This window comes from Petaurus breviceps, unplaced genomic scaffold (assembly GCF_028583685.1).
Source record: "Petaurus breviceps papuanus isolate PSGF00001 unplaced genomic scaffold, PetGlider_PUasm1.0 64, whole genome shotgun sequence".
Lineage (NCBI taxonomy): Eukaryota > Metazoa > Chordata > Mammalia > Diprotodontia > Petauridae > Petaurus > Petaurus breviceps.
Window position 1 is genome coordinate 6,917,690 of NW_027186428.1, and position 24,911 is coordinate 6,942,600.

The following is a 24,911-nucleotide window of genomic DNA, read 5'->3' on the forward strand; positions in this document are numbered from 1 at the left end:
TCATATCAAGCATGTGGCTATATAGCAACATTCTCCAGCATGTCCAGAACCAGATCAAAATGTAATTGGGAAATATTTAATGAAATAAATAAATATAAAATAAAACATAGATAATATTCCACTTTAAAACTGTGTGACCTGCAGAGATCCTTATCTGTGTAAATAGGGAGAGATCAAAGATTAGAGCAGGTTATGGCAGTGGGAATAGTCTGCTGGAGAAGCTTGGGAAGGGGTGGAATCAAGGGGATTTGCCTTGGCAAGCAGAAGGACTGGCTACCTCTTAATGATAGATAGGAGTGAAGATGGAGATACTGGGTTAGTCTGAATAATGAGAGAGAAGAGAAAAGGACCTCTCAGCATATGGCTTCAGTTTTTTTTTTCCTTTGGAGTAAATTAAGAGGTGGGGACCTCAGTTTAGACTGACAGTTGGGAAAAGAGGTTACTTGGGGAGGAATAAAAAGGTTTGGAATAGCTGCTGTGGTGAGCAGTATAGCAAATCAGAGGTTTAAAAGGACTGCCTTGGTGCAGTGAGGACCCAGTTAAGATTATACTATGTTGTTGTTCACTCTTTTTTTTTTTTTAAGAAGACCAGTAGCATCACAGGGTGATGCCTTGACTTGCTCCTGAATTAAATTTAAGTGAGACAGAGTTACACAAAGTTATCAGCCTTGCTTTCTAACATCAATTTGTAGTGGACACAGACAGTATGGTTTCATGATTTTCTTAGTTCTTTTCAACAGGACATGAATAGGAGCAAAGGAAATAGAGAGTTTGCCAAGACATCATCTGCCATAGGACAAGAGGGATGTTCCCCCAAATGAATGTTGAACTCTTATGACATCAGCCTTGGCACAACCCTGTGGTCCCCCTGGATTTAGACTGTGCCTTTTACAGGAAACCTTTCCTGATCTTCTCCCTCCTTCCCCTGCAACTGTATCATGTGCTTGTATATGTATGTAAATAGGAATTGTTTCATTCTTTGTATCTCCAGTGCTTGGCACATAATAGGAATTTATTAGGCATACTGGAACCCCCCAAACCTATCCAGTTTAGAACATTATGGCACAGCTTTAACAGCTGTGGCTAAAATATTCTTACCCAGAATACCTTGTGTCTTAGAAGCCTCAATCTCGATCAATGCGTTGATGAATTATAGTTCCAGGGGACTGATGATGAAGCACAGTGGCTACCCTGTTACCACCTGACAAAGGGGATGGATTCAGGTCTGGGCACAGTAAGACACATTTTCAGACATGGTTGGTGTAAGAATTTGTTTTGTTTGTCTCTGTGCCTATTTTTTTTAAGGGTTTTCTTCTTTTTTTCCTTTTTCCAGTGGAGGATGGTTGGGAAAGAGAGAAGAGGATAAAGTTAGGAGTGGCCAGAAAGGAGAGCCACTGAACCTTTTTTTTTTTTTTAAAGACACAAAAGAGAACAGAAAATTGTCTTAACACAGACTTGGGGAGGTTTGGAATACCAAATTGCCGTACTGGGAAAAGCATCAATCTCCTTTATCTGCCACTTACATTACCAGGAGGAAAAGCCCAAGGGGCAGCCAGGCGTGCAGGGCTCCGTGTTACAGCTTGCTGTCAGAGAGGAGGAGGAAGACTCTGCTGATGAGGCAGATAGTTTCCAATTCAGTCCTTGCTTTCTATGTTCTCTAAGATAAAAAACTTGGGGTTGCTGAGTCACTAGTCACAGTGATAGGCTCATGCTTTACAGAGAATTGGCTTGTCTAGCAGGCCCAGCACCACTGGACAAAACACAGCATGGGAGTGGATGGAGAGAAAGTGAAGCCAGCCAAGCTTTATGAAGGAAGAGATAAACAGCAGAGGGAAGAATTACACAGGGCTGGGTGCTGGATGGAGTTAGGTACCCAAAATGAATGAAGCAGGTTAGGTTTTATAGGGTTCTTCTCTGGGTCAAGCAGGACCCAAATATTGGGGTCAGAAATGGGGAGCTCAGAAAAGGGTAAGTCAGGGTGCTGGTGCTAATTATGCTGGGGGGGCATAGGGAAAAATTGGCAGCCGTTTTATATTCAAACTCTCTGCTGGTGAGAAAAGGGGGCTTCAGACCTTGTGGACCTTGTTCTGACTAGGTGAAAGGGTTTTTTTTTTTATTTGTTTGTTTTTAGGCTTCCTGGGTCTTCTTGGTTTCATGAGTTGGGGAAATTACTGTATTCCTTCTATAAGGCCACAAAGAATCACAGACAAAAAGGACAGCTTTGAAAGTTACGTGTTGAATTATGTGTTTCAAAGAAAGCAAGTATATGATAGGCTTACAAGTTTCATATATAATTCCTTTTCTATTCTAGATTGGAGAAGACACTCAGTTTATTTGGTATTGGTTAAGTTCAGAACAAAAAAATACCACATGTAGTGAAGGTTTGCTCGAGCCAGCAGTTCCCACTGGGAGTCCTTGAAGGTCAAAATTCTTTTCATAAGAATACACAATTTATCTGGTAAAATTACTCTTCCATTTAACATCTACCTACAATGATAATCATAATAGCTGACATTTATATAGCACCTACCATGTGCCAGGCACTGTGCTGAGTGCTTTATAATTATTATTTCATTTGATCCTCACAACAAGCATAGGAGATAGGGGCTATTATTGTCTGTTTTACAGATGAGGACACGGAGGCAGACAGAGGTTGAGTTGCCCAGGTTCACACAACTAGTGAATATCTGAAGCTGGATTTGAACTCAGGTCTGACTCCAAGCTCAGTATTCCATCCATTGTGCCCCCTAATTCATATCTGTGTGAAGACTTTTTCTTCATGGACTTCAAGTAACATCTCAACAATTTGGATGCTGCGGAAAATACAAGAATCTAGCTGTATTCTATTAAGTCAGATCTTAAAGAGATTTGCAAAAATATGTAAAACCTCCACTTCAAGCTTGCTTTGGCCCACAGTCTCTTTACTGCAGACTTCTCCATCATGTCTCTGCTCTGGGCACCTCCCTCTCTTTTCCAGTTTCCTTTTGGATGAGTGTTCTGTCTTCATTAGAATGCAAGCTCCTGAGGGGCAGGTGCTCTCTTTTTTTTTAACACAGGGCTTTGCACATAGGTACTTAATAAATGCTTTTTGACTGATTTCAAATGTCACTCTTCTCACTATATTTTTAAAAATATAATTATTTTTCATAAAGATATTTTATTAAATTAACATCTAATGGGTTATTTTTAAATTAATTGATAGATATTTTAAACATTTTATTAGTTTTATTTCTAACACAGAAAATGTTGACAGATATAACTTATTTAAACAAAAGTTTTTTGGGGTCCTGAGATGAAAAAGTTTGAGAAGTATTGGTCTAGACAAAGTAATAACATGTAAATGTGGGCCTTTACTATTTTCATATTAATTACTCAATAATGAATAATAATGTTACTGACCAAACATAGCTGCCATTCTGGGGCCCTCTGTTCCTGACTTCTGATAGTTTACCACACTTCAGCTCTCTCTCTGCCATATATATGTAGGTTCTATGTCCAACCCCCTTCCATCCTTTGCTCTGGGAACAGTAATTAAATCAACACTACCATTGCAGGAAAGGAAGTGTCAATGAATTGCAAGCTGCTTCAAGGCAAGGGACTAAGTTGCTTTTTGTATTTGTATCCCCACTGCTTAAGTTAAGACCAAGCCCATGCATGGTAAGTGCTTTATATTTTCATTTATTATAGAGACCAGGTATATAGAGTGTTGTACATGTCAAAGACACCCTCTTTATCAGTGCACATTGCCAAGATTGGAATTGAAGTCCCAGAAGACACTTCTGTGAAAAGATATGGAGGACAATAAGGGAGTATAAAGATGAAAAAGGACCAAGTCCCAGTTCTTAGGAGCTTACAAATAACTATAATGCAAGTTAGGAAGTAATGAGGTATAAAGAGTAGGGAAAAAAGAACTTCCCTAATATCAGGCAAAGCTCTGAGACGGTACATAATACAGATGGGATTTTGCAAGTATTTGTGTTAGGCCTGGCCCCCTTGAAGTACTTTCTTCACAGTCACTTGTACTACCTTTCTTCCCTTGTAATTACAATACGAAAAGGACCAGAAATCCTTTAGGTTTTTTTTTTTTTGTTTTTTTTTTTTTGCTCTGAAGGTCCTAAAACCACATTTTGGATGACTTTCCAAGGCAAAAACTCCTATAGCTGAAATAGGAGAGATTCTTCCCCCTCCCTCCTCATGACACCAAAATGAGAAGAATAGGGAAGAAATTACTCTTCAGATCTTTGGAGAGGGGAAGAGTTCACGACTAAACAAGTGATAGAATCACAGAAAATGAGATGGACAGTCTTTCTTATAAAATTGATATTTTTTTTTTACAAAAACAAAATGAATGCAGTTAAAATTAGAAAGAAAACCAGCAACTGGGGGAAAAAATCTTTGCACTAAGTTGCTCTGAAAAAGGTCTCTTGTCCAAGATGTATAAAGAATCGGTTAAAAATTTTAAAACTCAGAGCCATCCCCTGATGGATAAAGGGTTAAAAGGTAAGAATAGGCAGTTTTCAAAGGAAGAAATCCAAGTTATGAACAGTCATATGAAAAAATGTGACTAATGATGCAAGGAATTCCTTCTTGACCCTTACCAGCAGCCTTTCCCTATATTTGTATCTCCTCTATGAGGACTGATAACCTGGTGTTCTCTGCTGTAATGCCTTCCTTGGGGGTATATGTGTCGTTTAGGGGGAACATATGGCAGATTTAAGGTCACATGATGTTCAATGCTGTTTACTCTCGGTGCCAAAACTTATAGTTACATCTCTGATGTGGCTTCTTCAATGGCTTTGTGATCTCGAGGTAGATATTTGCTCCACTGGTGCAGACTACAATCTATCATAACTCCTCATCCCATTCTATTCTTAGCAAACACACTTTAGGGCTTCTGAACAGGCAACCCCTTGTCCATTGGACCTGCACTTTCTGAATCACAATAATAGTGGTGTGTATCTCTGTGTGCGGTGTGTGTGTGTGTGTGTGTGTGTGTTCTATTCCCCTACCTCTGCTCTGTAGCTCCTGAGGTCACATGGTCTGTCTTCTCCTTCTTCCAGGGGATATACTACTTAGGAATTCCCCTTCTCTTCTATGAGGATACCTAGGTCTGTGAACTCTCAAGGTTGGGATTACTGGTGAGGCAATACCCAGGACTAGTGCTGCCCAAGAAACCTCCTTTCTAGGTAGGTGAGATTTTAAGATTACACAGATGAGGAAATCAAAATCTACACATGATGTTGGGGCTCAGGAACACTGTCCAAACACGTTTTATCTTTGCCGTGTTTCCTGAGGAACTCTTGCAGTGGCCCTGGCTGTCTCTTGGGAATATGCCCTTCCAGGGACCCTCAGACTGCATAGACATGTCTGCTGTACTGCTTACCCAAGGCTGACAGAAAGCAGCTCCTTCCAGGAAAAGATTGTGCTCCTGTGTAAGAGCAAAATCTTCCCATGCAAACCCAGGCTTCCTTTGTTTGCTTTGCTTACTGTATTGTTGGTAGGCCCCATGAGTAGGGAAAAATTGAAAAAAGGCTGAGCAGTTCTACAGGCTAATACCCACACTAGGCTAGCACAAAAGGATGGCATCTCCCACAATTCTATCCTCCTAAGAACCTCTGCTAACCCGCTACCTTGGCAGTAACCCCCCCCCCCAACAGAAGCCTCAGTCACTAGGAACCAATCAGAAATTGTCTTTGCTCTGTTAACATATTCTATAGGGGGAGAGGCATGCTTATCACATTGATCAGGAAAATCCTCCATCAACCCCTTTAAGGTACCAAAGGGCATGTCTGTATGCCGTAGGGAAAGAGGTATGCTTATCACATTAATCGGGGAACACTCCCCGGGAACTCCCTTATAAAACATACCTAGCAGCCCTATTTGCAAAAGCAAGAAACTAGAAAAAACTTGTTATTTTTTTAGTTAGGGAATGGCTAAACGAAGTTTGATGTAGGAAGATTAAGGCTTTTCCCTGGCCAAAATAAAGCTTGATTGCTTTGATAGCAATAAAACTTTACCTGTGACAGGTAGGCCTAATAAATGCAGGAAGGTGAATTTAGGTGGGCAAAAGCTGACTTGTCTCCTTGGGTTGTCTCTTGTCCCAGCTCAAATTTTCATTATCAGTTAAGTTGAAGGGGATATTCAGGGAATGCTCTGGTAGCTCAAAAGTGACAAAAAGCTTCAATCTCATGGGAGTCAATAAAGACCCAGTCTTAGCCTGGGGGTCACTCTACTTAGCAGAGTACTGTACTGGCAGGTTCTACCCACTATCTCCTAAAACACTGAAAGCCCAACAGAGGCTCTGCTGGACTGGCACCCATTGAGGTGCCAAGATTCCCCTGGTGCTCAGTCTTGGGCCTGAAACCAAAAGGTTTTGGTACTGATAACTACCTTATTTTGTGGCTGTATACCTGTCAACAACAAATCCTAATTATTTGGTGTTATATTTTGGCCAACAAAAAGCCACTGTCTCCCTACATTGGTTCATGAATTAATGGAATATTGTTATTTCAAGAAAAATAATAAACTTGGAGATGAATTAATGGAATATTGTTATTTCAAGAGAAATAATAAACTTGGAGAAAATAAATAAGGGGAAACAGTCAATAAAGATTTATTACGCAGTTTTTATGTGCAAGGCACTGTGCTAAGTGCTGAGAATGTAAATAAAGGCAAAAGTCAGTCACTACCCTTGAATAGCTCACAATCTGATGGGGGGGAGAGGGGGAACATGGATATGGAAGGCAGCTACTGGCCTGGTAGAGAGAGGGCTGTGTCTGGAGGTAGGAAAACCTGAGTTCAAATGCAGTTTCAGACACTTACTAGTTGGGGAAGTCAAGCGCTCAGGTATGGGCATGTTATTGAACCTCTGTTTGCCTCAGCTTCCTCATCTGTAAAGTGGGGATAACAGCACCTGTCTCCCAGGGTTTTTGTGAGGGTCACATTAGATAATAATTATAATTATTACTTAGCTTAGCACAATGCCTGGCACACTGAAATGTTAACTCTTTTTATTATTGTTATTATGCAAACAACTCTGTACAAACAAGCTATATTAACAGGATAAATTGGAACCAACAGAAGGAAGGTTCTAGAATTAAGGGGAGTTGGGATAAGCTTCTTGTAGAAGGGGAGATTTTAGCTGGGACTTGAAGGAAGCCAGGAGACAGAGATGAGGAGAGAGAGAGCATTCCAGATGTGGAGCATGGCTAATGAGAAAGTCCAGAGTCTGGAAAGAGAGTTTTGCTCAAGGAACACCAAGAAGGGTGTTCAGAGGGCATGGTAGGGAGGCTGTAATGTGTGAGAAGACTGGAAAGATGATGGTGGAGGCCCGTGAATATCAGACGGGATTTTAGATTTGATTTTGGAGATGATAGGAAGTACTGGAGTTTCGCAAATAGAGGGGTGACCCTGTCAGATGTGCACTTTAGGAAGACTGCTTTGAAAGATAGGTGGGGGATGGACCGGAGTAGGGAGAAACACATAGAAAGGAAGTCAACCAGCAGGTTATTGTCATGGTCCAGGTGTGAGGTGATGAGGGTCTGCACCATGGTGGTGGCAGTAACAGAAGAGAGGGCATATAAGAGAGATGTTACAAAGGTAAAATCAAGAGGGAGAGGGAGAGAGGGGGAGGAACCACCATTTATTAAGTGTTTACTATGTGCCAGGCACTGTTCCAAGCCCTTTACAAGTGGCTCATGTGAGAGAGTGGGGAGTTAAAGATGACACCTAGATTGTGAGCCTAGGAGACTGGGGAGATGGTGCTACCCTCCACAGTGATAGGAAGTTAGGAAGACGGGAGAGTTTAGGGGGAACAAGAATGAATTCATCTTTGGACGTAGCGATGTTAAGATGTCTATAGGGTATTCAGTTCAAGGTGTCCAATAAGCAGGCAAAGATGAAACTGGAGGTCAGTAGAGATTATTGTTGTTCTTCTTCTCGATCAGTGACACCAGGAGGAGGATGTCTTGACTTGCAAATGAATTATATTTAAGTGAGACAGAGCTGTGCAAGGTCATCGGCCTCACTCTGTCCTCCAGAGTCATTGGGGTCCAGTGGCAAGATAACAAGACGACAGGCAGGACTCGTGTATTTGAGAATCCTGAGCATAGAAATGATGAATCCATGTGAGCTGATGAGATCATCAGGTGAAAAATATAGAAAGTAGAAAAGAGAAGCCAGGACAGAGCCTTGTGCGGCACCCATGGTTAGCTGGCATGACATGGATAAAAATCACAAAGGAGACTGAGAAGGAACAGACAGTAAAAGAAGAACAAGGAGAGAGTGTTCTGAAAACCTAGAGAGAATAAAGTATCAGAGAGAAGAGGGTACCCAACAGTGTCAATGGCTGCAGAGAGGGATGAGGACTGAGAAAGGGCTATTTGATTTGGAATTAAGCAATATTTTTCAACTGAATGATGAGGTCAGAAACCAAACTAAAGAGTTAGGAGAGGTAGAGGAAAAGGCATGAAGGCACCAATTGTAGACAGCCTTCCCAAATAGTTTTGCTATACAAGACAGGAGAAATAATAGGATGGTAGTTAGTGGGGATGGATAGGTCAAGTGAAGGTTTTTTGAGAATGGAAGAGACAAGCAACGTAGTAGATAGGGAGAGATTGAAGATAAGTGGGAGAGTGGGAATGATGGAGAGGACTAGAGAAAACAGGATGGAATGGCATCACTTGTGTATACATCAGTATTTGTTTACCTTACAAGGAAAAGGGCTACCTCATTATGTAAGGCATGGGTGAAGAAGGAGATAGTGGCAGAAGGCAGCTGGGTGATGTGAAATGTGAGATGAGGAAAGAAGAGGGAGATCTAAGCAAAACAGCTTCCATTTTTCATTAAAATATGAAGCAAAGTTTTTGGCTAAGAAGGCATGTGGAGAAGGAGCCATGGGAAGTGGAGAAGGATGAAAAAGTTGGGAACCACTGTGGTTAGTAGGATAGTCATTTAATTAGGGAGGTATTAAGGTATTGTTTTACAGCAGTGAAGGCCCACTTTAGCTTATGTAAAATAAATTTGTAGTGGACCCCATGTGCATGGTTTTGTGATTTTCTACAGCATCATTCAGGAGCACATTTATAGTAGTGAAAGTAGTGGATGGTGGGAGTGATCCAGGGATGAAGCTCAAGATGGATGACAGGATAAGGGGGCAATAGACTTGTGAAGAAGACAGTGGAGAATTGAATTGGTTCACCAAGAGATCCATATTGGGAAGGGAGGAGAGTGAAGGTAGGACAGGGTTGGATGTGGCCTTGGAAAGAACTGCAGGACTGGGAATAGAGGTCATGGTGTGGACAAAAAACAGGGATTGGGGGTGCAAGCCAGAGGGACAAGTGGAATGACACCTGTCATCAGGTGTTCAGATAAGGGATTTCAGAGTTCATAAACTTGGAAGTGGTGCATTTGTGGGTGGTGGTAAGATCAAGCATATGACCATCTTTCTGTGTGGACAATGTGGGGTGGAGAAGCAGGTCATGAAGAGTGAAGAAAGAACAATTTATATATATACACATACACACACACACTCATTGACCACAACTAAGGACAACAATAATGGCAGCAAAACTGTATTATATATGCACTAAAGATCAAAGAAGGATCAGAAAAACAAGTATGATATAGATGACTTTGTTAAAAGTCAATATAAACATCTTTTGGGATGGGGTGAACAATAGAACTTGTACAGATAACAAGACAACGATTTATAATCTTTGTTTCATTTTGTATGCTTCTTAGAATCTCTTACGTGTATTTGAATAACTAATTAATGGAATTTAAAATTCAATTAAACATCACAGAGTGGTGTATGAGGTGTTTCAGGAGGACAAGCAACTCTGGTGTGAGGGTTTGTTGAGATCTCCTCAGGGCTGCTTATTTTACCTTTGGTTTCCACCTGATTGACTCAGCTCTCACCTGTGGCTCCAAGAAGCAATAGCAGGAACAGCAGCCATACCCCAGTAAAACTCTCAGCAGACAGGCTAAGTCAGAGTGAGGGTAACGGAAGGTAGCCTCAGGTTTGTCAGTGAGCTTGCCTCAAACATGGAAAGACTTTCGCTGGTGGAATGAGTGGATAAGAACAATTTGTTCCAGTGGCCATGAAGGCAGCTGGAGCAGGCTCTGTGGAGCCCTTAAGAGCTTGGTCAGGCATCAAAGATGCCAAGGTTATCTACTGCATTCTGGGCCATTGACAGTTGTCTTGACTTTTGTCCTGCCACTGGACCTTGATGACTCTTGGAAGAGAGACTGAGGCTGATGATGACTTTGAGCAACTCTGATTCACTTAAATCCAACTCACTAGCAAGTCAAGACATCACTGATAATGTCATTGGTCCTCTTCAAAAACTAAGGACAAATAACAAATATCACAGAATTATAACATCTTTGAGGTGAAAGAGACCTCAGGCAGCTAGTCTAACCTCTACCAGAAAGACCTTCATTAATAGAAACTCAGTCTTTAAAGGCAGCCTGTTATACTTTTAGATAGCTCTATTAGGTAATTTTTCCTTAAAAGTAAGTCATTTGCCTCCCTGGATCTTCTACTCCCTTATCCTCATTCTTCAAAGCAAAATATGACAGCTCTTCAGCTAACTGAAGGTTAGGAATCATCTTCCCTGTACCTTGTCACCTCCAGGATCAAAAATAAAATCTAAATTTCTCTGGCAATTAATGCCCTTCATTGCCTCCCTTGCCTCTTCCTCCCTCCTCCCCGCCCATCTTTCCAGCTTTCCTATAACTTACAACCCCTCTTTACCATTTGCTGAGACTTAGTGACACTGGCCTCCTTGCTATTCCTCAAATAAGCTGCTTGACCTCCTGCCTCTGGGCCTTTTCTCTGGCTGTGCCCATCCATGGAATACTCTCCCTCCCCATCTCTGCCTCCTGGCTTCTCTAGCTTCCTTCAAGCCCCAGATAAAATGGCACCTTTTACAGGAAGTTTTTCCTGATCCCCTTAATTCTCGTACCTTCCTTTGGTGTATTGTTTCCAATTTATCTGCATATATCTGGTCTGTATGTAGTTGTTTGCCTGTTGTCTCCCCTCTTAGACAGTGAGGGCCTTGAGAGCAGGGCTCTCCTTTTATTTTTCTTTGCATCCCCAATGCTGTTCCTGGCACATAGTAGGTGCTTAATAAAAAAAAAAAATTATTGACTGTCTGACTTCCCATTTCAAGGCTAAGACCCCCTGGTTTCAAGTCTCCTCCCATCATGGTTGCCTTTCTTATGGTTGCATCAGTGTTGCAGTTCGGGTGTGGTGTCAGAGGTAGGTATCAAGCAGGACATAAATCCATGAACCCCAAATGAAAACTTAGCCTGTATCTCTGTGGTTCTGCAATGGTTTGTCTTACAGTGGCTTTTGGCCCCTTCCTGCCTTGGACTTTTAGATAACCATTGTGGGTCATACCTAAATGTTACCCGTGTATGTGGGCCAAGCTATTTGAAGATTGTTCAGCTCCTGGGAAGTTCAGTCTTCTATTGAAACATGGAGTTGTCAGCACTTTGGACAAAGCCACAGGAAGATCAAGAGAGATGAGACAAAGCATCTGAGTCTGAGATATCCTCTCAAGGTCTTCATTCCTGTTTGTTGGGAACGGCGTGTTGGAAATTCCTGTATAGGTACAAGTTGGACTAGATTGTCTCTTTGATATCTTCCAATTCTGAAATTCCCTGATTTTTGTGACTAGGCATAGGGCAACATATGTGTGAACTCAAATTAGCCCTGAGGATCCATATAGAAAGACACTAATGTGAAGTGGGAGACAGTAATGGTGTACAAATTTGGCATGTACACCAGGGTTTGAATCTTGCTCTGATGTTTATTATTTTGTGTGGCCTTGGGCAAGTCACTTCCCTCCGGACTTCAGTTTCTTCATCTGTAAAAATAAGAGGCTTCCACTAGATGATCTAAAAACTTTTCGCCATCTCTCAGTCCTAAAACATACGGCAAACCCGCAACCCCCTCCTGGCACATTGCTCCAGAAAGCCCAATTCTTGAAGGGAGATGACAGGTTTTCCCGCCCCCCTCTTCCCAAGCCCTGCCCCTCTCCTTCCCTCCCCAAATTTCGGGAACTACAAGTCCCGGCATTCTGTGCAGCCGCCCAGTTGTTGGACCCAGGGTGGGCTCCCGGGCTAAGCAGAGCCCGGGGCTCCGGCTGGGCTAGAAGGCGAGGCCGGAGCCGCAGTGGAGACGGGCGTCCCCCAGCCTAGGGCGGGCAGCTCTGGCAGGAGGCGGCCCCGCAACCTCTTCTCCTCTCCAAGGGGAGTTTCCAGGAAGTGGCCATATTGGATCCATTCAGCCGCAGCGACCCGAGTGGAGAGCGAGCCTCGGAGCCGGCTCCGATCCCACGGTTCCCGTGTCCCGGCCTCCCTCGAGCCCGTCCATGGCGGCTCCGGACCTGGAGCGCCGCTCGGTGAGGGGCTGGCGGGCGGCGTGCGCGGCTTCCCGGGGGGCGGCAAAGTTTGAGTGGAGGGAGGGAGCTCCGCGGGGCCGGTCCAAGCCGGGGCGCGGGGCTCTGCTCGGGCGGCACCCAGCCTGGTCCCCCGCAGGGCTCCCGAGCCACCTCTGCTTGGTGCCGGCGCCCCGCTTCGGGGCAGCTGCGGAGCCCAGGTCCAGGGCGCGCGAGCCTGACCTGCAGGGTGGGGCGAGCCCCTGGGGCGCGCTGGCTGGCACAGCCGGAGACTACTCTTGCGCGGGGTCCGCGGGAGGGGGCTCTGATCGAAAGGGTTACGATGGGTGGAAAGACCACTCTGCCCCTTGGAGTCAGTGACTGGCAGAGACTTGTGGCACCCTGACAGGGCCCAGGGACCCCAGAACCCCTTAGCTGCACCTCTTCCACTGGGACGTTTTTCTCAGCCCATGTGATGAAGCGCCCCATGTTTATGTCACGGTGTGTGGGAAGCAAAAACCATATGATCAAGGCCTCTGTGGTTTCAATTGACACCCCCCCAAAAACAACAACAACAACAAAACAAATTAACTCAGAGCAGCCGCAAACACCCAGGTAATAAGGGCTCCGGTGGATCTGGCCCTGCCTGTCTCCTGGAAGGGCTGAAGGATGGAGTCTATCTGTGCGATCCACAGATGGGTGTGGATAAATAGATATGGCAGTGAATTACTTGGGAGGCCTCTGTTTTTTAGGTCTGTGTCAGTTTCTCCCTAGTCAGGTTGATTCCAAATTCAAAATGAATCAAGGTTTGGTCTACAAGGGTTACAGGGTGCCCTCCCAGTTTTGAACTGGGGGAGTTGGTCTGTCTCAGCAGGTAACCTTGTAAAGGTGGTTTTTTATAATTCACCCAGACTTGGATTTATGTCAGTGCCTTGTTAGGAATTTCCCCTTGTTGTCTATCAAGTGTGTATAACACCGAATGTGTCTGAGACAGTGAAAAGCCCAGGTGGGGCTGACTCAGAAGATTCCTTAATTCACTGGAGACTTTGTAGAATCATGTAGAATGTAGATCCCTGTTCTTAATGGGCCAACACTGGTTTAGATTTGATCAACAGAATAGACCATGAGACAAAGTGATAACCTAGAACTGTGAATGATAGATTTACTGCTTTTTTTGTAGTATGAGAGCTAATGTGTGTTTTTGTATGTAATTGGTCTGCCTAAAAAGTGATAACTGAAACTGTTCTATGACCAGAATTCCCACTAGGCCCATCTATGCAAATGTATCCAGTGGTTACTAGGTTGTGCTTGTAAGAGCATTATAAATGTGGTTAATGATGGGTATGAAGATTGGCCTTTTGTATGTGAAAGGCCAAAAAATCACTATTTAGATTGTGCTCATCCCCTATTTTCTACCCCATCTTCCAGGCTTATGTTCAGAGACACGCCCTCCCATCCTAGTAAGTGATGTCATTAGCACCCTCACAATGAAAACTAATAAGATGTCATTTACCAGGTTGTGGGTTGGCAAAGTGATCTCCAAGTACTTTTTTAGGATTTAGAATCATTGAATTTTAGAGCTGGATAGTACCTTTGATACAGTTTAGTCTAGCCTTGTTCCTTCCCCCTCACATTTTACAGTAGAAGAAACTGAGACCTGGATGAGTGAAGTGACTTGGCCAGTAGCACACAGCTAGTAAGTGAAGGACCCCAGAGTAGGATGTAGACCTCCTGATTGCCCAGCTCATATCATGACAGTGCCATTTGTATTCAGATAATTGTTGGGGAGGGCCTACAGAAGGGGAGTGGCCCAATCAAGGTCATATAACAAAGAGCTATGACCCAAATCTGAGTTACCTGTGTTCTATTGCCCTGCCTTATGAAATGGGCCTCTTTTAAAATGAGCCTTGTGGGAAGCAGGTACCTGCCTGCCTTGAGCCGTGACAGTGATGGACAGAACCAGGCCTAGAAATGGACATCTTACCCCAGCCTCATCTGACATATCTTGGAAAAGGCACTTCACCCTCCTCTGGCTGCCCCTTATCTTCCCTGGTCCACTTAAAAGGGCTGGTTGTGATAGGTTAATTACTTCAGTGCTGCAAGGCTATGTGATTTTGTGAGTGTAAATGATAGGCCCTCTATGACTTAGTAGAGGGCTGCTGTGGCCCCAAAGTGCATCACTTTGCAGCTGGCCTGATGGTGAGCCTCTCTGAACTTAGCTACGCTTGTTTCTCTGTGGTAGGCCATTGCTGGGCCAGTATTCAGAGCTCTTGCAGCTTGCTAGGACCTTTCAAAGCTTGAATAGCCTTATAGGAGAACCCAGGGTTCCCTCCATACCATAATGAGACATTGGAACAGGACTTTGATGGAAGCTGAATTACTGTTTTTTAAATGCTTCAAACTGCATTTATGAGCATTCCCAATCCCATGTTATTTATGGCCATTTCTTGCAAATGTCAGCCTGGTGGCCTTCAGACCTGCCTTCTAAATCAGCTTTGTGATTAGCCTTACAGATGGGCAGGAAACCCTGCTTGGCAGGCTGGACTGGATGCTGCCCTTGGGGCTGGGAGGTGTTTGTTATGGAAGATGTGGTAATTTAGGGCCTTATTGGGCAGTTCTTTGCCTTAGTGTAGAGATGGCTTTGGGTTGATGGCTCCTTATAACATCAGAATCTGGTGTTTCTTGTTCTGAGAAGTAGAAGAGATAGAGCTGCTTCTGCTTAGCCTGGCCCATCAGCCCAGCCTCGTCTCTTCTAGTTCTCACAGGTCAAAAAGGAGGTCTTTTTGGCACCTCTCTTTGGACCTAGTACTATGCTGTTCACACAGTGTGACTTTTTGGGACATGTCACACCAGCTTGTACTTTATGATATAGGTCTATCAGAACCTGTTAGGTTTTTACCTGTCTCACAGAACCTGTCTGTGATTATGAGCTGGACAAGAGAGAAAACTTGAGTTGGGCAAGTGGGAAAGCTCAGAGATTGGAAACAGTTCTGCTTTTTGGCATGACTTGCCTCTTGCCTGGCATCTCTCCTAGCCAACCTTCCTCCCACCCCCACCCCCAACATCATTTCTGCTTTATCCCCAGTACCATCTGCCACTTCCGTTGTCGCCCTGGTAATCCTAACACTTCCCAAAGAACCAGTGTTTTCTTGGAGTTCCTGTTCCCACTCTGAAGCCTATGAGTGGGAGGAGAAGAAAAGGAGAAGGGATGGAGAGAGGTGGGGACTGTTCTCCATCTTCACCAAAGAGGATCCACAATTCCATCTCTATTTCCCCATTATCTCTGCCTATGGTAGCCCACTGTCTTCCCTCTCTAGTGTTTTCCCCCTTGGTTTTTTCCAAACTCTCCCTATCCGTGATGAGAAACTGTCCTGTGGTATCTGGGACAGAGAAGGTCAGTTTTCCCACTTGTCCTACCAAAAAACAAAAACAAAATCATTGATTGCTGTTAAAAAAAAAAGCAACACTAGAAACAAAAACCTTGTTCTGCTGGGGGTTGGGTTTCAGTTTTACAAACTCACTATAATCTGAGATGGTCACTGTGCTTTAGTTTCTCTGTCAAACGGGTATAATAACACCTGCTCTTCCTATCTCACAGGACTCGAATGAGGATCAGAAGGTGGCATTCAGATGTGAGGGATCGTTATTATTAAGGGAGAATCTAGTGCTTCAGGGGGCGAGCTCCAAGAAAAGCAAAGACTGTGTTCTGTTCTGTCCTACCCCACTTGGAGTATGCTCCCCATTCTGGCTCCCTCAGAAAGAATTAACAGATGGCATTGGTTATAAATGAGCATGGGACTAATCATAGCAGCCAGGCAGTGTTCTGGATAAAGTGTGGGATGATCTGAGCTCAAATCCTGACTCTGTCCTTGGGCAAGTCAGTGCTTCAGTTTCCTCATCTGTAAAATGGGGATAATAATCGAACCTCTCTTATAGGGTTGTTGTGAGGTTCTAATGAATTGACATATATAAAACAGTTTTCAAACGTTAAAGTATGTAAATACTAGCTATTATTGTTGTTGTTATTGATATTATTAGTCAGCCAGCAGCCCAGATGAGGTAGGAGTATAAGATAAAGAGGGGTCTGGCCCTGGAGTCGGGAGGACCTGAGTTCAAATCCAGCCTCATACACTTGACACACTTACTAGCTGTGTGACCTTGGGCAAGTCACTTTACCCCAGTGGCCTTGCTTTCCCCCCTCCAAAAAAAAAAAGATAAAGAGGAGTCCTTGACCTCAAAGAGTTTAAACTCTTGTTAGGTGAGACAGGTCATGAAATAGATGTTAGAGGAGGAAGAGATCAATAGAGAGGGGAGGGGGACAGAGTCATGAAGGAGGCCAGACTTAGAATCAGGATATTGGAGCTGGAGGGGCCCTTAGAGAAGGTCTAGTCCAATGACCAGAGAGGTGAAGTAAGGTTGTCCAGCATTGTTGGGAGGGGGCGGGGCAGGACTTGTGACTGCAGATCCAGTACCCTTTCCACATTGCCTCCTGAACTGGGCCTTGAAGGATGGGTAACCAAAAGGAACAAAGAAGGCATTTTGGTCAGGGAAAGCAAAGTGACCAATAGTGAGGCAGGAATGAGCCATGTATAAGAGCCAACACTGGACCAGAGAATGAGAGTGTGAGGCTCCCTGGCTAAACAAATTATGGCCTAGAAAATAAGGTAGAGAAGTATTTGTGCCTGATATGATAGGCAGTGGGGAGCCACTAAAAGTTTTTGATTGGGAAAATGGCAATGAAAGGGTTAGCTAAAAAAACCCTGCTCTTCTTGGAGCAAATGTATGGATTAGGGGATTAGGGGAGGCTGGGAAGAAGGGGCCTGTTAGACTTTTGGGTAATCCAGGTATAAAATGGTGAGGGCCCACCTACCGTAGTGGGGCAAAAGGAAGAATGGAAAGCAAGGAAGAGATGAGGATGGGAAGATATTGCAAAGGAGAAATCAGGTCACACTGGATGTAGGAATGGTGATGGACAGGGACCAGTCAGAGGTGAGAATCTGGGCCTGGGATCTCCGGACGAGGGGCTAACTGTGTGTTTTGAGTAGTAACTAAAACAGATTCCTCCATGGCCCACGTCCAGTCTGTTGGAATAAGGAGCAGCTGCAGAAGTCCAGAGGAAAGGGGCCAAGGGCTGCCCTCTCTCTAAAATGCCTTGAGCATTCCCAGCCTCTCTGGTCCTTTGTTGCCCCATGGGTCCCCTTGGGGCCTTTCCCTAAGGCAGATTAGACCAGTCAGAGGAATATAAACAAATAGTTGTAGTTATTAATGGAAATCAAGGCATCTAAAGTGCCCTGTTCTAGAACTACTCCCATGACTCAAATGACTGAATATTTCATTCCTCAAGGTCTCCATGGATGAGATTTCTTTCATTTTTGAGCCCCTCAGCTGCCCCTATTCTCTAGAACCATTTGAGTTCTCAGGGGTTTTTGGGGTGAGGAAGGGGATCTGATGTACTTCCGCCAGAGAAGGAGTCCAGAGGCCTTGGGCTGTGTAGAGCTGCTCTGTGGAAAGCTTATTAATTCATGCTTTTAGGGTGATGTGACAGAAACAGAGATCTTAGAGACTTTAGATCTACCATTTTGAACCCCACAGATCCCTTCCCCTGTTAATAGGGTAAAAACATGGGTACAAGAGTCCCTTATGGTACAGGTGAGTACTATATAAGACTAGCTACAAATCTCCTGGTGTTCTGTGTAGTACTCAGTTAAATATTTCACATTTCAGCCCTGCAGAGTAGATTGTGTGTCCAGATTCTGGGTGCTATCCTGTTAATTCTATCATACTAGACCTAACTCCCATCAATGTGGGTATCACAAAGCCCAGATCCTGTCATCCTGAACCCATTTTATGATCATTCCCCATCAGATTCAGTCCTTTCTGTGCTGATCCCTATCATGATGGGAACCTCATTATACTTGGTTTTGTTAGACCCAGGATCTGGGAAGGAGCCCAGAGCTGAGTGGGGGAGGAGACATCTGGGAATGTCAGAATAGCTAAGGGCCCATGTTAGAGCATGTTTAAAACCCATACTTCCTGGCTAATGGTGCTGTGGCTGAACTGAGAGTCCTGGAAGCCCCGAAGCCTGAGGGTGATTGGGTGCTCAGGTGGAGTGAACCCATTTTACTCTGAGACTGCTGCCCTCTTATCCTAATCTACTAGTTAGTATGGCACATTGAGAAAATGACATCACACCCCTTCTCCATCACTTCTTGAGTTTCTTTGGCCTCTCACGGTGTTCCTGGCATGGAGAACTGCTGCAGAGGAACCACCCCTCATCACAGAAACCTGGAGGGAATCAGAAAACTTCAGGGAATCCAGTAGGTTTCTTTATGTGTCATTGTATGCCCCACGACCTTGGTGGAGGGGGGGAGACCCTGCCCTTTTGATCATTTCCTAGAGTTGAAGGAGAAGATCCTCCCTATGTCCTGCTATCAGGGAAAGAGGGAAAGCTTGCTTCATGTGGGCAGGGGTACCTTGAGCATGAAGGTACCACATTTTCTTTCATACCCGCCATATTAATTCGTTACTAAAACCCTTTATGGTGGACTTGGGAGAGACAGATCTATTTTGTTAGATAGAATTCAGGCTGCCATAGCTGGCAAATTGGATGTGAGTGATGGAGAGCCAGACGAGGGTTTCCTTCTTGTGGTGGCGCCTGAAGTGTGACCTGTGGCTTTGAGGTGGTTGGGGCAGCCCACCCTTCTGTTGAGCTATGAGAACACTATATTGGTTTTCTGATCCCATAGGACTAAGGGCTTCCTCTTTGTCTTCCCAGCTCCAGACTGGGCCACTTATTCACAGACCTCGAAACCTCAAAATTATAGCGGCTCTTTCACAATTCTATTGGTAACAGACACCTTGGCTAGGCAGGGACTATGAGAACCCAAAAGAGAAACTTTAAGGGGGGGAGGTGTAAGCATGGACCATGTTCACACCAGTTTCTAACCTGAAGGGAAGCAGGCAGCATAATTGTTGTTAATGGCACTTAGCAGAGCCTTGTAGGTGGGAGGAGCTTTATCTTTGGTGGCTGAATTTAATTTGTTGAACAACCATATCCTGAGAAGTCCTGTTTATCACTCTGGGAAGACCCTGTATGGGGAGTGAGAGCATGTCAAGGTCCCTCATTGTCTCATGGAGGAACTGGAGACATGTGAGCAGTTCACATGAAAATGATTGGGGCTTTTAGTGAACTACAAGTTTGAGTCAGTGGTGATGTGTGGCAGCTAGAAAAGCTAAGCTCAATTGAGAGAAGGCAGGGAGTCCAGAACAAGGGAGATGACTGTCCTGCTGGCTTCTGCTCTGCTCAGACTGTATGTGGAGTATTGTGCATGGTTTTGGGTGCTGAGTTTTAGGAAGGACATTAATAAACTGGAGGTCATCCCTAAGAGGGCGGCAGTGATTGGTGAGGGCTCTGAAGACCTTATCACTTGAGGATTCATTGAGGGAACTGGGGGCATATTTAGCCTAGATGTGAGAAGTTTTAGAGGGGACCTGATTCAAAGATTTGAAGGGTTGTCATGTAGAAGAAGGATTGGATTTTCTACTTGAGCCTAAATGATATGGTTAGGAGCAAGGATGAAAGTTGTGTAGAGGAAGATTTAGGCTCAATGTAATGAAAAACTTTCTAACAATTAGAGCTATCTCAAAGTAGAAGGGGCTGCTTAGGAAAGTAAAGAGTTCCCCTAATTAGAGGGCATTCAGCAGAGATTAGAGAATCTCAGAGTAAGAAGGTATCTCAAAGGCTAACCTAACCCATGACTGAAAAGAATACCCTCTGTACGATTTACAACAAAGTCACCCTCAAAGTAGGGAAACAGAGCTGTGTATATGGAACCAACTTAAAATGCCTTTTAAAAAAAGGAGGCAGTGTGAAAATAGTGGGTAAAATACTGGACTTGAGATTAGGAAGAACTAGAATCAAATCCCACCATTGTCACTTCCTAGCTATGGGACCATGGACAAGTCAATTAACCCATAGTTTCCTTATCTGTAAAATGGGAATAACAGTATCTTTAACACAATCTTTACACCAGGTTGTTTTGAAGTTCCAATAAGATTTTATACACACACACACACACACACACACATCTTTGCAAATTTTCTGACATGAATTTTTGTTGTTTTTTTTAGCTGAAAATTAATAAAATACGAACTGTGTTTGAGTGCTTAGGGAAAAGGAGGTAGCGTCCAGCAAGATAATTTGTTTGTCCCCAAGTAAAGGTAAAGAAGACAAAGGAGTATGCTGAAGCAAGTTTGACCCTTGTTACCCTGGGATTTTTTATGGTCTTGTTAGGGAGTTAGTCCATTTCATGCCCTTTGAGGAAATGTTAGAACTAGCTAGCCTTTGACTCCCATGTACTCTGGTGATAAGTCTCATTAGAGCCTTACAGTCTTATTAGATGTCCAGTGACCCATGTGCTCTCTAGGGTGGCTCCAATCTGGGGTGGATAACTCCAGAATTAATTTTTCTAATGACCTAGCCTGGCTTGGGAAATTTGGGATTAGAGTCCAGGCAGTCTGGGAAAACACTTGGAGTTCTTCCCAGACCCTAGGGAGAGTTCCGTTTCAGTCTGTAAGTTTGCTGGCTGGAGGCTTTCCTCCTGAGCTCAGGGCTAGGTGGGATGATTAGCAGGGCCACAGCTAGAGAATAGTTTGGAAAGTTAATCAGGCTATCCAGGGACTGCGGGAACCTCTGGACTTTGGGAGCATAAGGGCTAAAAAAAACAGTTGGAAACTTGGGGTTTATTTCTGAATTTGCTGTTGAGTTGCTGGGCTAGTTGTTGAATCTCTCTAGCCCTTATTTTCCTCTTAACTTGTGTGTCAGGCTAGCGAAACCACACCTATTAAGGAAAAGATGTATGACAGATCCTGACTGTGATTGTTCCTTCTTTTTTTGCTCTTCAGCTGACTCAACAAACATCTATTCAGTATCTGTTCAGTGCTAGGCATGATGATAAAAAGGCAAACAATAAAATAGTCCTTGACCTCAGAGAACTCACACTTGACTCTGGCAGGCCATTGGATTAAGATACAGCGTGGACACAACTAAGTAAATAAAAGGAATCTTCAAAGGAATTTCTAGAAGAAGAGATTGCTACTAATTTCCATTAACTGAAGATGCTACTTAGATGATGGGACAATGTATCTATCATTGGAAGAGGAGAGGCCTGATGGGTAACCAGGCCCCTTCATTTGGTTTGGCCACCCTTTGGGGCAATCAGAGAGTTATGACATCTGGCCAGGAGATTGAGTGCACATTTGTGTAAGTGATGCATCTCTAACTACACAATCTCTAGCATGTAGTGTTAGGAAAGCTGGTTTCTGTTTACTTTGTAAGGTCTAATTCGAGGTATGAACTTTAATTGTATTCAGTGATTGTTTCTATCCCTTTCTCTACTTTAAGCAGAGAAAGGGGAAATATCTAGATCAGTCAATCAGTCAGCCGCTAAACACCTAGGGACACAAAAAGAGGCAAAAGACAGTCTTCTAATGATATTTGGGGAATAGAGGAGACATAAAAAACCTACCACGCAATCAGGATGCTTCCTTATTAGCTGAGAATGAGTTGTAAAATGGAGTGGAGACCTTGGTTACCAACACCCAGTTGGGCAATACCAAATTTGAAGGGAAGTGCAGTGGGATTATGAGGTTGCCAGTCATCTGTTGGAAGCTCTAGGCCTGGAGATAGTAATGACCGAAACTAGGCCTAATACTTTAGTTCAGGATTATGTTGGAAAGCTTTGGCACTGACATTCTGAAACTGGGTAGTTTTATATATAATTCTGCTTAGCTATCCTCTGTGCATTATTTCTAAATTTCTATGTTTTAGCTCATAATGGGATTATAAATTTAGAGAGCTGGGAAGGAATTTTTGAAACCAGTCCAACCCCTTTGTTTTATAGATGAGGAGACTAAAGCCTAAAAAGGTTTTAAGTGATTTGTCAAAGGTCGTATAGGTAACTAGTAGCAGGGATTTTGTCCTTATAAATAAATCCTCAAAAACCTTATTCTTATAGCCAGATTTCAGTGTATAGTAGTCAGGGATATGAAGGACAGAAAAAGCAGATATCAGACTAGGACATGCTGCATAATTGCAGCAACAAAAGAGAGAATCAGTAATTAGGACTTAGAGGAGCTCAAGGCACCAAATAGCCTTAAGAAACCCAAAGGATGGTGGCAGGATAGCTTGAGTTGTGGGTTGAGGAAGCCGAATCATCTGGGTTATAACTACTTCTCTCTTCTGCTAATGCAATGTGTACAGTTGTAGGGGCTGGGAAAGGGGGAAAACTTTGCTTTTGTCCACAGCAACAGCTCCAAAGAGTATACAGAATCCCTGGGAAGCTAACTTGTGTTGGCAAAGCCTTTGGTGTATATAGAGTAGTCCAGCATTACTTCACAAAGAGCTATTGATATTTATGGTGGCTGTTTCTTATGTAAAGGGTAATTGGCCCAACTATTAGAGAATAATGCTAAGGATCTGACCCTTGACCATAGAGTATTCTTAATTGTAGCTATAGACTGACCCCTAAGCCTGGAATGAACATTCCTTGTCCTTAGCCCTGCTTTGAGGTATGCATAACTAAATGTTACCACTTAGGTATGTTGTTGTGCAGTTGTTTCAGTTGTGTCTGACTCTCTATGACCCCACTTGGGGTTTCTTGGCAAAGATACTCGAGTGGTTTGTCATTTCCTTTTCTAGCTCATTTTACAGATGAGGAAACTGAGGCAGAGTTAAGTGACTTGCACAGGGTCATACAACTAGTAAATGTCTGAGGCCAGATTTAAACTTATGAAGATGAGTCTTCCTGATTCCTAGCCCATTCCTATCTGTGGTGCCACCTGGGTGATCCCCATTTGGATTCAGCAGCCTCTTGCCAGCATGTTACTGCTGTGTTGTCTCTAAAGTCTAGTGCCAGCCAACCCATTTATAGAATTGGGAAACCATGCCAAGGGTAGGATTTGGGGGCTCTAAGAGTACTTTCTGTGATTACAACTGAACCCAGGGTCTATGAGTGAGGACTCAGGGACAGAAACATCTATCTTTTCTTTCATTCACAGCTCAGTGGTTGGGAGGTGAGTAGTGAAGGGAGCTGGAGGAGGGGAGGATAAGTGAGGGATGCAGAGAGGGGCGGGGAGGATTCTCAGTACAGCTGGCTTCTTGGGTTTTGGCTGAGCTACAGGACGTTAGATCATGTCCTGATTGTGTCACCCTTGGAAGAAGGAGGATGAACAAACACAGCAGCCATCTGTGCAAACATAACACGTCTTTAATTCTGGGCATTTTTAGTTTCTCCATTTAAAAGAAAAAAGATAAGCTACAGATTTAGTCCTCATTGTGAGCCACTGAAGGTTTTTTTTTTTAAAGCAATTGGGGTTAAGTAACTTGCTCAAGGTTACACGGCCAGGTGTTTCTGGGTGGGTGCTAAGTGTCTGAGCCTGTATTCGATCCCAGGTCATCTCGACTCTGGGGCCAGTGCTCTTACTCACTGTGCTACCTGGCTGCCCCACTCAAGGTTTTTCAAGGAGGAATTTTTGTGATTTGAGTTGTTTATTTGGAGAACTGGTTTTCATACAGGTGGAGATGGGAGCAAGGTGATTCTGGAGGCAGAGAGAGTAGGTAGGAGATCATTGCAGTGACACAGGTGTGAGCTGTGAGGACCTGGATTACATGGTGGCTTTGGAGATGGAAAGGAAGTGATACGTGTGAGAATGGTGATGCTGTTAACAGACATATTGACAAGAGGACCATTTTTTTGCTGGAGAGTGTTGGGTTTTGTCATGGACAATGCTGTTTGAAATGATGGTGATACAGACTCAGGAGTCAAAAAGCACAGGAGTTCAGCGATGTGATTGGTTGATCTTTCTGAGAAAGAAAGTAGAGAGAGAGAGAAGAGATCAGATGAGCTGGGGAATTCACATTTTTGGATTTGGAGGATGAAGGCTTAGTGATCGAGAAGGGAGGGGGAGGACCACAATGCCATGTAATGCAGAAGGATCAAGGAAGGCTAAGAGCTTAGCATTAGGAAGTCATTGGTGACCTTTGGGCAAATGGTTTCAGGAAAATGAGGGAAGGCAGAAGCCAGACTGCAGAATATTGAGGAGAGAATGGGAAATTTTAAAATGGAGGTGGTGGTGGAGCCCAAGAGATATTTAGCATGAGATACAGGAGAAAAATAGAATTGTAACTAACAGGGGCAGAGGGTGAGGGCATTTTTCCCCCTTCTTTTCCTTTTTTCTTTTTTTTTTTTTTTAGGACTATATAAAACTAAGACTTGGAGAAGGAAATGGCAAACCCCTCCAGTATCTTTGCCAAGAAAACCCCAAATGGGGTCACGAAGAGTTGGACATGACTGAAACAACCCAACAACCACAACAAAACTAAGACTGTAGTATATAAGATGAGAGCCCTCATGATTTTATGCTGTGAAGGCCAAATGCTGTGCAGTTTCTTTCTCCCTCTATCACACCCCTACCAGTACTGTAGATTTTCTTCTTTCCTCTGCTAAGCATACTCCTGTTTCTTTT

General features: G+C 43.8%; 1 protein-coding gene across 2 annotated transcripts in view; it reads left to right on the top strand.

The window, feature by feature from the left end:
• The first annotated feature begins 12,048 nt into the window (after nucleotides 1-12,048).
• SEPTIN8 (septin 8) overlaps nucleotides 12,049-24,911 on the top strand; it is a 36,071-nt gene continuing 23,208 nt past the window's right edge. Inside the window, exons 1-2 of one of the 2 annotated variants that reach the window (XM_069103852.1) lie at nucleotides 12,049-12,410; nucleotides 24,640-24,861. Coding sequence is in view for 1 of the 2 variants with exons in the window: in XM_069103851.1 (XP_068959952.1) it covers nucleotides 12,381-12,410 (30 nt within the window). In the remaining variant the exon portion in view is untranslated. The remainder of the gene's footprint in view (nucleotides 12,411-24,639; nucleotides 24,862-24,911) is intronic. The other variant, XM_069103851.1, reaches the window with a different exon arrangement.